General features: G+C 37.1%; 1 protein-coding gene across 1 annotated transcript in view; it reads left to right on the plus strand.

Moving 5' to 3' along the window:
* Nucleotides 1–16,479, plus strand: part of LOC127228266 (phospholipid-transporting ATPase ABCA3) — a 116,297-nt gene that overhangs the window by 91,850 nt on the left and 7,968 nt on the right. The window contains exons 21-28 of the mRNA XM_051192828.1: nt 1,606–1,825; nt 2,301–2,465; nt 7,884–8,071; nt 9,316–9,444; nt 9,672–9,866; nt 12,537–12,724; nt 13,103–13,273; nt 13,642–13,832. Of these exons, the coding sequence (XP_051048785.1) occupies nt 1,606–1,825; nt 2,301–2,465; nt 7,884–8,071; nt 9,316–9,444; nt 9,672–9,866; nt 12,537–12,724; nt 13,103–13,273; nt 13,642–13,832 (1,447 nt within the window). The remainder of the gene's footprint in view (nt 1–1,605; nt 1,826–2,300; nt 2,466–7,883; nt 8,072–9,315; nt 9,445–9,671; nt 9,867–12,536; nt 12,725–13,102; nt 13,274–13,641; nt 13,833–16,479) is intronic.

Consider the following 16,479-nt stretch of genomic DNA (forward strand, 5'->3'; position numbering starts at 1 on the left):
TTTATCTTTTGACAAGGTTAAGTTTAAATGAATGTTAGAATTACTGGTCTTACCAAGGATTTGCTTAGCCAAGGCAATATTGATTTGGACATAACCCTCAAAAATAATGCTGTTCTCATTAGATATCTCTATTCCAAAAATATTTAGGGAGGAGTATTTTCTTCTTCAGGCTTTAATGCCTCAAATACAACTTATTTTACCTATATTATTATTGACTATTCACCCCCTTCATTCAAAAATTATTTCTTGGTAAAAAAAAATAATTCAATGAATCATTTCTTACCTAAATAGCTATAACATTCTTTTAAAGTAATGATTCTTTTCTCACTAGTTTGAAATACGGATTTTGTAGTGTAGTAACTAGCAATATGCATTTAAGTATATTTTGTGTTGTGTAATTCTGTCTCATTGGTGTATATTCAATGGGCCACTTTGTGATGGTACAAAGGACTCAACCCAGAGTCCTATGCATAAAAGCAGTAAGTCTACAAATGAGCAATGTTCCCAACTGTAATGTGATGCTGATAACAGTCACTCTTAATTGTGTCAGTTTTAAAGTACATTTAATTATTTTTATGCATTGCCATTCCCCCACTCCCTCTATTAATCTTCTTTTGCAGACTGCCCTCTTTACCGTGACTGGTTTTTTGTTTTCATATAAACTTTCAAAGCAGCATATTTCAAGAAAATCCTAATTATATTTAATTTACATTAGTTTTTAATTTCCTGTTTTTACTATGTCAACTCACATCTTATGTAACAACAGAGTAAGTATATTACTTCTCTTATCCAGGAAAACTTAACTGAACCTTGAAACCAGTTCTAATTTGGACTTTTATCACAGTTGTAAGTCTTAGAACAAAGGTGCCTCTAGTTTCCCACAGTTTTCTCCTATTTTACAGTCCTCTTTGTTGCTAGGGGCAGATCCAACCATAGTTACGGCGATTAGATTCTTTCACCTATGATCACTAATTCTCTTTATTTGCTTCCTTTAGATACAGAATTCTAATGAAACATTCTTATTTTTGTCTTTTCCTTCCATGAATTAGTGATCTTGCAAATAATAATCTCGTTGATCAGAAGATACAACTATGTTATTTGTAAAAAAAAAAAAAAAAAAAAAAATAGAAATCACAGGCTAATATGCAGATTTTTAAAAATTCTTAATAGCACTAGTATTTATGTTCAAAATCTAGATCACTCTAAATTTGTGTGCTCTTCAGGTCACTTCTCAATTGTAATTAAGAGTAATTTAAAAAGACCAACCACCAAAAGGAACTCTAAACAAAGCAGTCATAGAGGAAATCCAAAGAAAAGTGGCTTATATTCTAGGTCTTTTTTTTTTCCACAAGAAAAACTTAGCTTGGCTTTATGCAAATATAATTACTTTGCCTTTGGTCATGGCTGTGGGAAAATGGAAAGAGGGAGGAGGTTAGTTACTGTGTTCTTTGTAATATTTTTGGTTAGGAGATAGTTTGCCTGAGGTTAACACTCTAAAACTTAAAAAATGACCAAAATTAGTAGATGGTAATTACAGCCTAGTAGAAACAGTGGCTGTGCACAGTATCCTTCACCTTGCTTTTACCTCTGTATTCTGTGTCCCAGGGCATATTCAGATTCTGCCAAGTGGATGCATTTGTTGTGAGTTACAACTTTCTGGACACGATGCTGATTTTTATGTTGTATGGCTGGTGCGTTGTGCCTCTCATGTATCTTGGAAGCTTCCTGTTCCATAGTAGCACTACTGCCTACATCAAGCTCACACTCTTTAACTACTTTTCAACTGTTTTCAGTATCGTCATTTACACTATAGTACAATTTTATGGTAAGAACACCACACTATTCTCCCTTTTTCCAGATAATACGTTAAGTAAATGGGGATAAAATAACAATATAAGAATTAAAAAATAACTGATAAACACTTTCCAATAATCTGAAAACCTGTGATTTTTGGAAATCAGCAAATATCAAGTGGGCATGTGGGAGTTAGAGATGGAGGAAAGGGGGGAGGAGGAAGAAAGAAAAAATGAAAAGGGAGAACCAAGAATAAAAAGGAAGGAAAACAGATTCTAGGAAGTCACTGTTAACAAAATCTATTCTTTGATTATGTGAAAATTCTGTTATTTTTCCACAAGATATCTTGATGGGTGTATTTAGCAACAAGTGGTGCTTCCTTAAGGATTGTCTGATAGTTGCACAATTGTCTAAGAATGGCTTAATCATCGGGGGGGGTGTATTTTTATGAGGAGGTTCACTACTTTTCTAATAACTGAAGTTAACCTATTATCTTTTAATTACAGATAGTGACTTTCCTAAGTTCATCAACAGCCTCATAAAAACAGCTTTAATGATTCTGCCTAGTTACAACTTTGCAATGAGTATCAGCAGGTATTTTGATGACTATGAGGTGAAGACACTTTGTGCTAGAAAATTCAGAAGCATATACATGGATTGTAGTGAGCCATGTGAGTATTGGGAACTTGTCAGGCCATAAAAGCACTATCTTCCTTTCTCCTTTCTACACTTCTACTAAGGTTTTGTTAAAGTAAGAAAAACCTGGTTTTACTCCAGTTGTGTAGAATGATTGTTGCAAATCAGGGGCACATTAAACCTGTTCAATAAAATGCTTGCAGAAAGTTTCTCAAATTTTGGGAAATCTATGAACATCTAAGGAGAAGAGTCATTTAGAATCCCAAATAGACATGATGAGAGAATATCTATCCACATCACATTGCAGATTAACTGTTAAGACTACAGGACAAAGAATATTGAAAATTGGAAGAGAAGAGTTCTAAACTACTTAATATGACTAATCCATCAAAATTATATCAGACATCTCAATAGAAACACTGGAAGCCATAAAAGCATGGATGATATATCTGAAGCTGTGAAAGTAAATTAACTGCTAACAAAATTTACTGTATTTTTCAAAGTTAACTTCTACAATCAATAGAAATTGAAGACCTTCTGAGATAAAGCAATTTATGGTCCAGTAAAACAGCACTGTAGAAAATACTTAAAGAAACCCTGTATGTCAGTAAATAATAAAGATAGTCATAATCATGGGAACTCAGGAAAGAATTCATTTCATGAAAGAATTCATAAATAACAAAGAAGCAAAAATTCTAAGCAAAAAAAAAAAAAACAAGAAGCATTAAATTCTAAGATGAATAAGGGGAAAAGAAATGAATAACCAGTATTAAAACCAACCAGAATAGGAATAATCATAAATGTTAATAGTCTGATTTCTTCAATTAATAGATTCAGCTTAGCTGATTGGATTTGAAAACAAGAGCTAAATGTATGCTATCACAAATAAACACTGGCAAAGACATGTAGACTAAAAGTAAAGGGATAAGGGAAAAACACACTGTGAAAGTAAAAGTAAATGGCATGTTTATGGGTGATGTGAACTGTGTTCCCAAAGAGTATTGTTTGCATGTTTATGACTTTTTGATAAATGCCAAAGAGAGCAACTTAGGCATTGCCAGTGGTAAACCTCTTGAGACTGTATCATTGCTTTGGGTGCCTTCTGAATAGTTAGTTCCAAATCATTTAAAGCCATAGAGTATCTACAGCCACCTAAAGTAAGAGTAACATGTTTTTGATATTTTAAAAGTACATTTTAAAAGTTCATATACATAAAGACAGCCACTGCATATACATAAAGGGAGCAGAGGCAAGAAGATGCAAGGGTTACTGAGATGCCTCACAGGTAAAGGTATTTAACCACTGAACATAGCATCCTGGATTTGATTCCCAAGGAGAGAATCAACTCCCACAATTTACCCTCTGACCTCTACATATGACATAGTACACATGCTCTTACACATATATACACACAATGACATACACAATAAATGAATGTTAAAGATTTTTATTTAAGTTAGAAACAAGCTTTTTTTTTTTTTTACTTGTCCCAGTTACCTCACCTTCCCCCCCCCCTCCTGTACTCCCCACCAACCACCTATCCCATCCCCTTTCTGCTCCCCAGGAAGGGTGAGGCCTTCCATGGGGGAGCTTCAAAGTCTGTCATATCATTTGGGGCACAGCCTAAGCCCTCCCCCATGTGTCTAGGCTAAGCAAGTATCCATCTATGTGGAATGGGCCCCCAAAATCCATTCCTATACTAGGAATAAATACTTATCCACTATCAGAGGCCCCATAGATTGCCCTTGCCTCCTAACTGACATCCACGTTCAGGGGCTCTGGGTGAATCCTATGCTGATTTCCCAGCTATCAGTCTGGGGTCCATGAGTGCCCCCTTGTTCAGGTCAGCTGTTTCTGTGAGTTTCTCCAGCCTGGTCTTGACCCCTTGGATCATCACTCCTCCCTCTCTGCAACTGGATTCCAGGAGTTCAGCTCAGTGTTTAGCTGTGAGTGTCTGATTCTGCTTCCTTTAGCTACTGGATGAATGCTCTAGGATGGCATATAAGGTAGTCATCAATCTCATTATCAGGGAAGGGGATAGTCTCTCCACTAATGCTTAGTTAGTTGGGGTCATTCTTGTAGGTCTCTGAACATTTTGGAGAACCCAACAGCCAGCTCCAAATAAATACACAGCCACCTTACTCTTACTTATGAATGTCCAGACTCAGCTTGGCTCATTTCTTGCCAGCTTAAATTATTCCATCTATCTTTTGCCCCTGGGTTTTTACCTGTCTCTATTTCTGTATTTCTTCCTTTACTTCTTACCCTGTGGCTGTGTAGCTGGGTGACTGACCCCTGGAATCATCCTCCTCCCAGATTTCTCCTCTATTTATTCTGTCTGCCTGCCAGCCCCACCTATTTCTTTCTCCTGCCTCGCTTGCTATTGATGATTGAACTCTTTATTAAACCAATCAGGTGTTTTATGCAGGCACAGTAACACAGCTTTACAGAGTTAAACAAATGTAACATAAAATAATGCAATGTATCTTTACACCATTAAACAAATGTTCCAGAGCGTAAACAATTGTAGCACATCTTCAACTAATACTGCACAGCAAGAGTCTGTTCGACAATTTGTGCTGAGAAAACTAAATTCCATATCCAAAAAAGTGAACATTGGTCTTCACCACAACCACACACAAAATTTAATTCACTGTGTACAAGTCATCTAAATGTACAACCTAAATATAGAGGTAAAATGTTTACAACATGAGATTAAGTTTAGTGGATGTGATACTAAAATGAACAAAGAAGAAAAAGTAAACATATAAGAATTGAAGAGTTTTGGCTTCAAAGAACTATGTCAAAAAAGTGAGAAAATTGCAAAGAAGGAGGTCAAATGTTCAGCAAATATGTGGTAAGACTGTCTTCTACCTGACACTGATAAAAGGACCAGGTGCAGCTTAGTGATTGAGCACTGGATGTATGTCTGATCCCCTGAGTCAATCCTCAGGACCAAAATGGAGAACAGGAAAGCTAGAGGGGAAATAAATAAAAGACCAATTTTTTTGATTGTATGTTTTTATTTTTTCTATATATATATGTATATATATATATATATCCAAGTCCATTTAAATGAAAACAAACATTTATAGACAATATTTGGGGATTTGGGTGTTGTTCTTTCCAAACTACTTCCTGCTGGTAAGGGGCACTGTCATGGGGGATTCGAAGAAGATGCAGAAATCCTGGCTGTAGTCTGTAAGGCTGCTTTATCCAGCTGTTTTGAATGTAGAATCACCTGGTACTCTGTTTCAGGTGGTCTGGCTTGATCAAACCACATTAGTCTGGAAGGAATCCACAGCTTTTCATTTTCTGTGGAAACAAAAATAGAAATCCTTTTCCCCAGTAACTTGTCCTTGAACTTAAATTTTGGAGACAAAGCATTTTTTTATATAATTTATTATTTTACATGTCGAACCCAATTCCCTCTCCCTCCCTCCCTCCCTCCTTCCCTCCTTCCCTCCCTTTTACCCTCTCTGCCCTCTCACCTGCACTCTAAGCACCCTCCCCTCCAATCCCCCCACCCCAATTCCACATGTATGGCAATGCCATCCAGGTGGGGTCATGTAGGTCTGGCAGGTCATGTGAAGTAGAGACTAGGGCTTCTCTCCTGTCTCTAGATTAAGGCAGTTATCTCTCCATGGGGGATGTGTTCTCAAGGATCTTTTGTGCACCAGGGATACAACTTGGCTCCATTGTCTAGGTCCCTTAGACTTCTCAGTCCTTCTGGCTGAGACCAATATTCAGGGGGGCCTGAGTCATTCCCATGCTGGCTTCCCAGCTATCAGTCTGGTGGCCCCTTAGCTCCTCCTTGTTCAGGTCAGCTGTCTCTGTGTTTCTGCCGCCTGGTCTTGTCCTCTCCATCTGCATCTGGGTTCTAGTTCGACTCAGTGTTTATGTATGGGTGTTTGCTTCTGTTTCCAACAGACATTAGTTGAGGGCTCCATGGATAAGTTAGTTGTTGATCTCACTCTCCAGGAAGGGCATTTATGGTAGCCTTTCCACAGAAGCTCAAATTGTTAGTTGGCAGCAGTCTTGTAGTTCTCTAGACCTTTCTTTGTGTTCAATTTTATCTTCAAACCAATATTGGCTCCCTCTTTTATGTTCTCTCTCTCTCTCTCTCTCTCTCTCTCTCTCTCTTTCCTGTCTTCTATTCCTAATCGGGCACAATCTTCCTGGTCGCACATGTTTTCCTTTCTTCCTCCTCGTTTTCTCCTACTTCTCTCTCCATTCACTGCCCCCCCACTTCCTATGTGCTCTGGGGACTTGTCCCTTCCGCCTTCTGTGAGAGACTTTATATGAATCTTTAGAACACATCTTGTATCCTAGTTTCTCTGGTGGTGTGAATTATAGGCTGGTGATCCTTTGCTCTAGGTCTAAAATCCATATATGAGCGAGTACATACCATGTTCCTCTTTTTGTGACTGGGTTACCTCATTCAGGATGGTTTCTTCAAGTGCCATCCACTTGCCTACGAATTTCAAGATACCATTATTTTTTTCTGCAGAGTAGTATTCCATTGTGTAGATGTGTCACATCTTCATTAACCATTCTTCAATTGAGGGGCATCTAGGTTGCTTCCAGGTTCTTGCTATTACAAATAGTGCTGTATGAACAAAGTTGAACAGATGTCTTTGTTGCATGGATGTGGATCATTTGGGTATATGCCTAAAAGGGGGATTGCCGGGTTCTGTGGTAAACTAATTCCCATTTTCCTGAGGAACCGCTGTACTGATCTCCAAAATGGCTGTACAAGTTTGCACTCCCACCAGCAGTGGAGGAGTATTCCCCTTTCTCCACATCCTCTCCAGCATGAGTCATCATTGGTGCTTCTAATTTTAGCCATTCTGGCAGGAGTAAGATGGTATCTCAAAGATGTTTTGATTTGCATTTCCCTGATAGCTAAGGATGTTGAGCACTTTCTTAAGTGTCTTTCAGCCTTTTTGATTTCCTCTATTGAGAATTCTTTCTTCATTTCTGTACCCCATTTTTTAATAGGGTTATTTGGTGTTTTGTTGACTAGTTTCTCAAGTTCTTTGTATATTTTGGAGATCAGCCCTTTGTCGGATATAAGATTGGTGAAAATCTTTTCCCAGGCTGTGAGCTGCTGTTTAAAGACCAACAAATTTAAATAACCACAACAAAGAATATCAAATAAAACCAAGATAGTAACATATTTGACATATCCTATATTTCTTAAATCTAACTTAAAATCTATTTTGAGCAAGTTCACACCTATGAACGTAGGACTTGGAAGGTAGAAAGAAAGTCAAGGGTTTCAGACCATCCTCAACTACATAGCTGGTTGAATGCCAGCCTCAGTTACATGAGTGTCTGAAAACAAAACAAAAAAGACAAAAGATTGATTTTTACTTATACGTCTTACTCTTGGGCACCGTTTTGAATGCTGTGTTTTTAATGTAAGGCAACTGTCTCTCTTGTGTCCTCAGATACTCAGAACAATGTGTATGGCTTTGGAGAGCATGGGATTGGAAAATTTCTAATCACACTGGCTGCCATGGGTTTAGTTTTCCTCCTCTTACTTTTATCCCTAGAGACTGTTTCCTGGAACCTGAAGAACTTTGTCTTTCGTAACATTATTTTTTACTTCTACAATAAAATCAGAAAAAGCAGGCAAGTAAGTAACTAACTAGACTTTAAATATAATTTAAAGAAAGTGCAACATTCGGCCAAAAATAGGAATTTACATTTTCTCATTTTCATTACTTTTTAAAGAAAATGTTGTCTGATTACACTAAAATAGATCTGTGGCTTGTTTGAGGTATAAGTATCTTAGCTTGGGTTTAGTCCTCTAAGAAATAAGTCATTTTTCCTGGGATTAGCTACAACTGAAATAATTGTTCTTATGCTAGCAAGAAGATACTATTCACTCTAAGTAAAGTTTTTATATTCTTTGAGAATTTTATACATTGTATTTTGATGACATTCCCTCCTTATTCCCAGCTCCTCCCAGATCCAGTCCCCATTCCATACACACCCAACTTTGTGTCCTCTTTTTACTTTTTAAGTCCATTGGAATTAAGGTTTAATAAAGATCAGGAGAAACAAATAGGTTAAATAGATGTTTATTCAGGGAGAAATAACTTACAACATCGACAGATGAACACCAGCAGGTTCCTGGTCTAAAGGATGCCTTCGGATGCTCTCCTGTCCCCATGCTACAAGCAAGAGAGCTCCTGTGGCCCCCTCCTCAGACTTAGTTCCCCCCAGGTAACATCTGCCCATGTCCCCAGCCCCAATGGGCATGGTCAAAGTCATGGGTACAGACAAAGTGATTATCTCACTACACATTGGGTCCAATTTGTGCTGCCCAAATATTTTTGGATGTGTAGCCTTCCACTAGAATGTGGACAATCTACCAGTGGTCACACCCTTAAAGAAAATTAATTCTCCTTCTCCCAGAAGCTATCAATTACCAAAAGCTCCTCAGCTAGGGTTGGGATTTTGCTCCCAGCCACCCTATCCATGCTTGTATTTTGTCTGGACTGAGCTTGTGCAGACCTAGTACATGCTGTCACAACTCACATGAGTTCATATGTGCACCTTCCCTGCTATGTCCAGAAATCACTGTTTCCTTGTAGTTCTCTACTGACCCTGGCTCTTACAAAATGTTCATAACAATAGTTTCATATAATTATGTCCTGACTCATCTAAACTGCCATACTCTTCTAACATGGAGCCAGCCAGAAGTATGTTTGCATGTCAGAGTTCAGGAAGCAGGTAGAAAGGGTCCTAGAAACTGCCCAAGTGTTCCCTCCTATCGTTGAGATTATACCCTCTGGTTAGCTTTCTTAAAGTTGTTGGTTTAACCCAATTCTCTATGGAGTGCCCACATGTGTACTCCTTGTCTCAAAAATACAGGCTGTAGTATCTAATCAGCAAACCAAAAAAGATGAAGATGAAGACATAAGGCAAGAAAGAAGGAAAGTCCTCACACTGTCATCTCTCAGGTCACAGGATACCCCACTGATCCTTAATGAAGTTACAAAGGTAATATCACTCACTGGCCAGCTGCCTTGGAGATTAAGCATATTCCCTGCCTGGAATTTACCACTAGCAGTACTAGTCCACTGCAGTTCTATAGAGGGCTGGACAGAAAGTGCTCTCATGAGATTATCAGTTTGTTAGCTTTAGGAGATTGAGGTAATTAAGTTGTGGTTCATGACTGGTGTCTCAGTACATTGCAAGGCTTTGTGTATTTTTTTTAACTTTCTCAGATTTATTTTAAGTGTCCTGTTGTCAAGGCTGTGAGAAATATCTCCCTTATGGTCAGGAAGTCTGAGTGCTTTGGATTACTTGGATTAAATGGAGCTGGAAAAACTACAACTTTCAAAATACTGACCGGAGAAGAGACTATCACTTCTGGAGTTGCACTTATTGATGGCAATAGTGTCATTGAAAATCCAAGAAAGGTATTTCTCTTCTTAACCACTGACTTAGTAGTATCTTGATGGAGGAGATAGACATGCAAATTGTTGAGAAACAAGGGTGGACAGCTAAGGACCCTGATAAGTTCTTGGGGAGGAAAATATCCTTTTCTGTGAAATAAAGAATAAGTGTCTGCAAATAGATAAACTGGAGGAGAACAGCTCTTACATCTAACCTGCTCTGGCATAGATCTTGAACTTCAACTAGTTAGAAAAAAAAATGTTTGTGAAAAACAGAAAGGATTGAAAGGGTTCAGCTCTGTTGGCATGTGAGTTTTAAACAAAGAAATGAAGATGGTGCCCATGTTTCTATGTTGAACTTCTGAGGATGAAGGCTCTGATCACCAAGATAGTAAATATCTTGTGAGAGTGTGTTTGGGGTATCTATGATATGTCTAAATGGGAGCATACAATGAACAGTATGAACCCATGATAGGAAAGTAGTATGAATTGGATGTTTATCAAAGTACAGATGACACCTAAACTGTGAAAATAGATGAGACAGTCTATAAGGAATGTGTACAATAGAAAGAATAAAGACTTAATTTGGTAGATTATCAACATTGAAATGTAGAATAAAGGAACTGAAGAAGAAATCACGAAAATTGGAGAATTGGAGGGAAAATCTGGATGAAATTTTCTCTCTCAAGCAAGATGAGAAATAAACTTTCAAGAAAGAAATTGACTGGTGATCTTCAACATTTTCAAACCATAAAGTTTCCAGTGGAGTTCTTTGAAGCCTGTACAGTGGTGCGGCACATAGAAAAGCCAGATTGTGCAGATAAAATGTTTCAAGAAAGCTGCATGTTCAACCAAAGGAAAATGAAGAATTACACCTGGAGTGTCAGTAGATAATAAAGACAGAGCTGTAACTTAACAACTAGAGTGTACTTACCTAAAGGCAGGACAGAGAGTCTAAAAATATATAGCAACAAAACTGAATAAAGAAGATATTACTTAAGGAATAAATAAAAACAATGTAAATAGCATACAGCTAATAAGTCTCAGACTTCTTGTCCTAACTGCTTCATTCTTCCTGAGTGCAAAGAGGAGTAATCCTACAAACATCCTTTATATACAGTCAACTACAAAGGTCTGTTTTTGTTTTACTGGAGATATAGTTATGTGCCAAACACTATCTTCTCCACCTCACCAAATTGCTTTCCCTGAATGTGAATATGCACATTGGCAATGTGTGATGGTGTCTGTTCCCTTGCACTTACCACCGCAGATTATTTAAGGAGTCTTTGCCTTTTTTTTTTTTTTTTTTTTTTTTTTTTTTGGTGTGTGTGTGTGTGCGTAGTCCATTTTTTTCCAAATGCTGTTTGAGCAATTTTTTCTTTTCCCTTCTTATGAGTGAAATTATATAACTTTATGGAAATCTTTAAAAGATACCAGTTTCCTTTCCCATATAGTCTACTTGTATCTTTTATACATTTCTTAATTGTTGACATTTTCCTTATTAATTTCTTACAGTTCTTCAGTTCAGAGACTCTCATAAAAGAACACATTTGCCTGTTCTTTCTGGTCCCTTCCTGGTTCTGTTTCCATAAATAGTCATCCTTTTGATGTGGCACCCCAGAGGTGCTGTGTCTCTCTTCATTTTTCTACATACTTTCTATTTGAATAAGTGTACATATACACATGCTGATTAGTTTATATTGTTTTAAGTTCAAATTACATCCAATCTCATGTTAATGCTACTTGATGAAGTTTTTATTCCTAACATAATTATTTTACTTGTGTGTATACATGCATAAGAATACACATGTGTGTGGTGTACACATTCACGTGTTTGTGTTTGGAAAGGCCAGAGGTCAGTGTCAAGTATATTCCTCAGTCATTTCTCCACTTTAATTTTTAAGACAGAGTGTCTCACTGAAGCTGGGGCTCACCAGTTGGCTAGGTTTCATGCTAGCAAGCCTTCAGGCTCTACCTGATCCCCTTATTGCCATGCTCAGCTCTTTAAGTGACAGATAAGGATCTGAACTTCAGTGCTCAGGCTTGAATGGGAAGCATGTTAGCAACTTTGGCACTTCCCCAAACATAAGTTTTTAGCTCAGGAATTTCCTTTTTTTTTTTCTTTAGTGTGTTTTTTTTCCTACAATTTTTTTCTTTTTTAAATTACAAACATTTTCATTATCCTTATTTAAACATAGTTGTAAGAGTTTCTTTCAAATTTGTATTGATTATTCCAGTATTGTGGCTATTTGAGTGCCAGTTTCTACTGTATTCACTGAAGTGTGGGTACTTTGCATGCATCTTTTGCCAATTAATTAATTAGATTATATCCTGGATGTTATTAATAATGCATTGGGAGAGTTTTAATTGTTATATTCCTTCAAAGATTTTTAAGTATTTTAACAGGCATTTGAAATGGCTGAATTCATAGTATAAATTTTACTCTACTTTAGTCATGAAGTGATATGTTGCCTTAATTCTTTTAGCATAAACTTGACTAACTACATAAAAATATATACTCCTTTATGCTGAAGGCAAACGAACAAACCATTCTTGCTAGGAGTTGTAAGTATACAATTTCTTAGTAGTGTGAGTGAAACAGCTTCACATCTTGTACCTCATCCCTATGAGATTTTTTGCTCTGTGGAGTAGCTGGCATGGATCTACTGCTCATAATTACCCTTTTTGATTCAGATTAGGTCAAGAATTGGTTACTGTCCTCAGACTGAATCTGTGCTGAACCACATGACAGGTTGGGAACTACTGAGCATGTACTCTAGGCTGTGGGGGGTCCCAGAGCAAAACATTAATGAGTACGTGGAAACCTTTCTGCATTCAATGCACCTGGAACCCATTGCCAACCAGCTCATCCACACATACAGGTGAGACATTGTGTTGTTGTTATTAAGTGACATATCCTGTGCTTCTGCTGTTTAGAACCAATGCCTACAAAGCATCTCTCTGGCACATGAAGGCAGTGGCTAAAATAACCTAGCACTCTGCCAAGGCTCAGACATCAGGAAAACAACATATCCCACTTGGATGGCGTTAGCCTTTTGCATGTTTAAACAATCTTTGCACACACACACACACAAAAAAAAAAAAAAAAAAGAGTCCCCGTATCTCCATGGAGATGCATGCACACACACACACACACAAACTTGAATCATCAGTTTTGAGTCATAGCACAGAATTCTGAATGAACAAACAATCCTATGAATTAATGACATATGTTACTCTTTGTTCTTCACATTATGGAGTGGCGGAAGTAAACGCAGGCTAAGTACTGCTATTGCCTTAATGGGAAAGTCTTCAGTTGTCCTCCTGGATGAACCATCTACTGGCATGGACCCAGTGGCTCAGCATCTGCTGTGGGACACAGTTACATGGATCTGTAAGACTGGTAAAGCTATCATCATAACTTCTCACAGGTAAGAGTCATTGGAGGTTTGGTTAGAAGCTAAAAGGAGCTGCAATGTGTAGGATGGAATTAATTGCAGTAAACTTACCTAAGCATAGGTAGGAGCTACAGAGAAGCAACTGTGGGTGAACTTGCTAAATGAGAGCTCAGTTGACTGATGGAATCTCAAGAACTGAGAAAAAAAAAACATGATTTAGGTAACTTAATGAGGATTTAGGTATATGCTGCTTTAAATTTCCAAATGTCCTCTTCCCAAATATGATCTTAGTGGTGACCATCTGTAATGCCAAGGCTTCCAGTTCTAAGTCTTCCAACCCTGGCTATTTGAATTTATTCTCTGGAAGAGTCTCCTCAGACGTATTTTCTTTTTCCTTCTAGAATGGAAGAATGTGAGACACTCTGTACTAGGCTAGCCATCATGCTGAAAGGGAGTTTTACATGCCTAGGCAGCCCCCAGCATGTCAGAAAGAGGTTTGGTCATGTATACACTCTAACAGTGAAGATCAATATTGCTAAGGACAGAGATAAAGTTGCAGAGTTCAAACGATTTATTAAAACAACTTTCCCAGGTAACATAGGTGTGATGGATTCATGACTACTATATTAAGTCATGTTCACTGTTCTGCTACATGTTTTCAATTATAGTATTCATATTTATTGAACCCTTATACTAAGCTCATTTTAATAACTTCTATGAATTTATCTCTGATATTTGCTACTCTATCAAAACTTGAGTATCTATTGGTGTGTAGATTTATGTCTTGGTCAACATAAATCCATTAATCAGCATGTCTGTTTTTATGTCAATACAATACTGTTTTGTTTTGTTGGGATTTTTGTTTTGTTTTGTTGTTGTTGTTGTTTTGGTTTTTGTTTTGTTTTGTTTTTTGAGACAGGATTTCTCTGTGGTTTTGGAGGCTGTCCTGTAGGCCAGGCTCGTCTTGAACTCACAGAGATCCACCTGCCTCTGCTTCCCAAGTGCTGGGAATAAAGGCATGCTCTACCACTGCCCAGCTACTGATTTTATTACTATAGTTTTGTAGTACAACTGGCAATCAGTCATAGTAAGACCTTCAGCAGTTTTTTGTTTGTTTGGTTTTTATTGTTCAGTTCAGGATTATTTTAGCTATCCTGATACCTTTTTTTTTTTTTTTTTAATGAAGCTTTGAATTGTCTTTCAAGATCTCTGAAAAATTATGTTAGAATTTTGAAGGAGATTGAATTAAATCTGCAGATTGGTTTGGTAAAATGGCTGTTTTTACTATATTAATCATAATGATCCATGAGCTTGGGAGATCTTTCCCATCTTCTGATATCTTCTTCAATTCCTTACTTCAAAGACTTGAAGCTTGTATCATATAAGTCTTTCATTTTCTTTGTTAGTTATCTCAAGATATTTTATATTAATTGAGGCTTTATATTGTTATTGGAGGCTGTCATGAAAGGTATCATTTCCCTGATTTCTCTCTCAGACCATTTATCCTTTGTATATAGGAGAGCTATTGATTTTTGTAAATTAATTTTGTATCCAGCTACTTTGCTGAAAGTGTTTATCAGCTATAGAGTTCCCCCAATGGAATTTTTAGGGTTGCTTATGCATACTTCATAATGTCTGTAAATAAAGATACTTTGACTTCTTTATAATTTGAATCCCCTGGTTTCCCTTAGTTGTTTTATTGCTCTAGCTAAGACTTTAAGTACTGTATTGTACTGTATTGAGTTTCTCTCAATTTAAGTTAATACAGCCTATAGGTTTGCTGTAAACTGCCTTTATTATGTTTAAGTATGTCCCTTATATCCCTAGTTTCTCTAGGACTTTTATCATGAAGGAATGTTGGATTTTGTCAAAACCCCTTTCTGTATCTACTGAAATGATCATGTGGTTTTTTCCTTTAATTTTTGCTTATATGGTAGATGACATTTATTGATTTTCATATGTTGAACCATCTCTACATATCTGAGATGAAGCCTATGTGATCATGGTGGGTGAACTTTTGATGTGTTCTTTGATTCAGTTTGCAGGTATTTTTTGAGTATTTTTGCATGTAAGTTAATAAGGGAAATTGGTCTGTAATTCACTTTCTTTGTTTGGTCTTTATGTGGTTTCAGTTTCAGGGTAACTATGACCTCATAAAATGAATTTGGAGACGTTCCTTTTGTATCTATTTTGTAAAATAATTTGAGGAACATCAGCATTAGCTCTTCTTGAAAATCTGGTAGATTTCTGTCTTAAAACTATAAGGCCCTGGGCTTTTTAGTTAGGAAACTTTTAATGACTGCTTTGTTTAAATTGTTTATATGATATTTATTTAACTTTGGTAAGCAGTACCCACTGAGAAATTTTCTTTTAGGTTTTTCAGGTTGGTGGAGTACAGGTTTTTAAAGTATAGCCATAAGATTCTATGGATTTCCTTGGTGGTTGTTGTTATGTCCTCCTTTTTATTTCTGATTTGTTTTTCAAATTTCAATATTCTCTCTGTATCTTTTAGTTGTTTGGGAAAAGAGTTTTGTTGTTGTTGTTGTTGTTTTGTTTTGTTTTGTTTTTTATCTTGTTAATTCTCTCAAAGACCCAACTCTTTGTTTCATTGATTCTTTGTATCATTCCCGTTGTTTCTATTTTATTGAATTCAGCCCCAAGTTTGATTGTTTTTTGCCATTTTCACCTTTGGGTGTGATTTCTTCTTTATATTCTAGAGCTTTCTGGTGTGTTATTAAGTTGCTCCTATGAGATCTTGCTAATTTCCAGTTTTTATTCAGTAAAGAGGTATTCAGTTTCCATGAGTCCGTAAGTTTTCTGTTGTTTCTGTTGGTGTTGATATCCAGCTTTAATCTTTGGATGCAGGGAGTCATTTCAGTTTTCTTGTATCTGTTGTGATTTGCATCTATGAGATGCAGAGGAGAAGGTATATCTGTTTGTTTGTGTTTGGGTGAAATGTTCTGTAAACATCTATTATGTCCATTTGGTTTATAATGTCTGCTAGCTTCAGCATTTTTTAATTATTTTTTCTTATTTTACATATCAATCCCAGTTCCCTCTCCCTCCCTCCCATACTCCCTGACCCCCCCCCTCATTCCACACACACACACACACACACACACACACCCCACACACACACACTCCACAGGGAGGATGATGCCTTCCAGGAGGGAATCCTCAAAATCTGTCAAGTCATTTGGAGTAGGGTCTTGGCCTTCCCTCTTGCCTCTAGACTGAGG

This window comes from Phodopus roborovskii, unplaced genomic scaffold (assembly GCF_943737965.1).
Source record: "Phodopus roborovskii unplaced genomic scaffold, PHOROB, whole genome shotgun sequence".
Classification (NCBI taxonomy): Eukaryota; Metazoa; Chordata; class Mammalia; order Rodentia; family Cricetidae; genus Phodopus; species Phodopus roborovskii.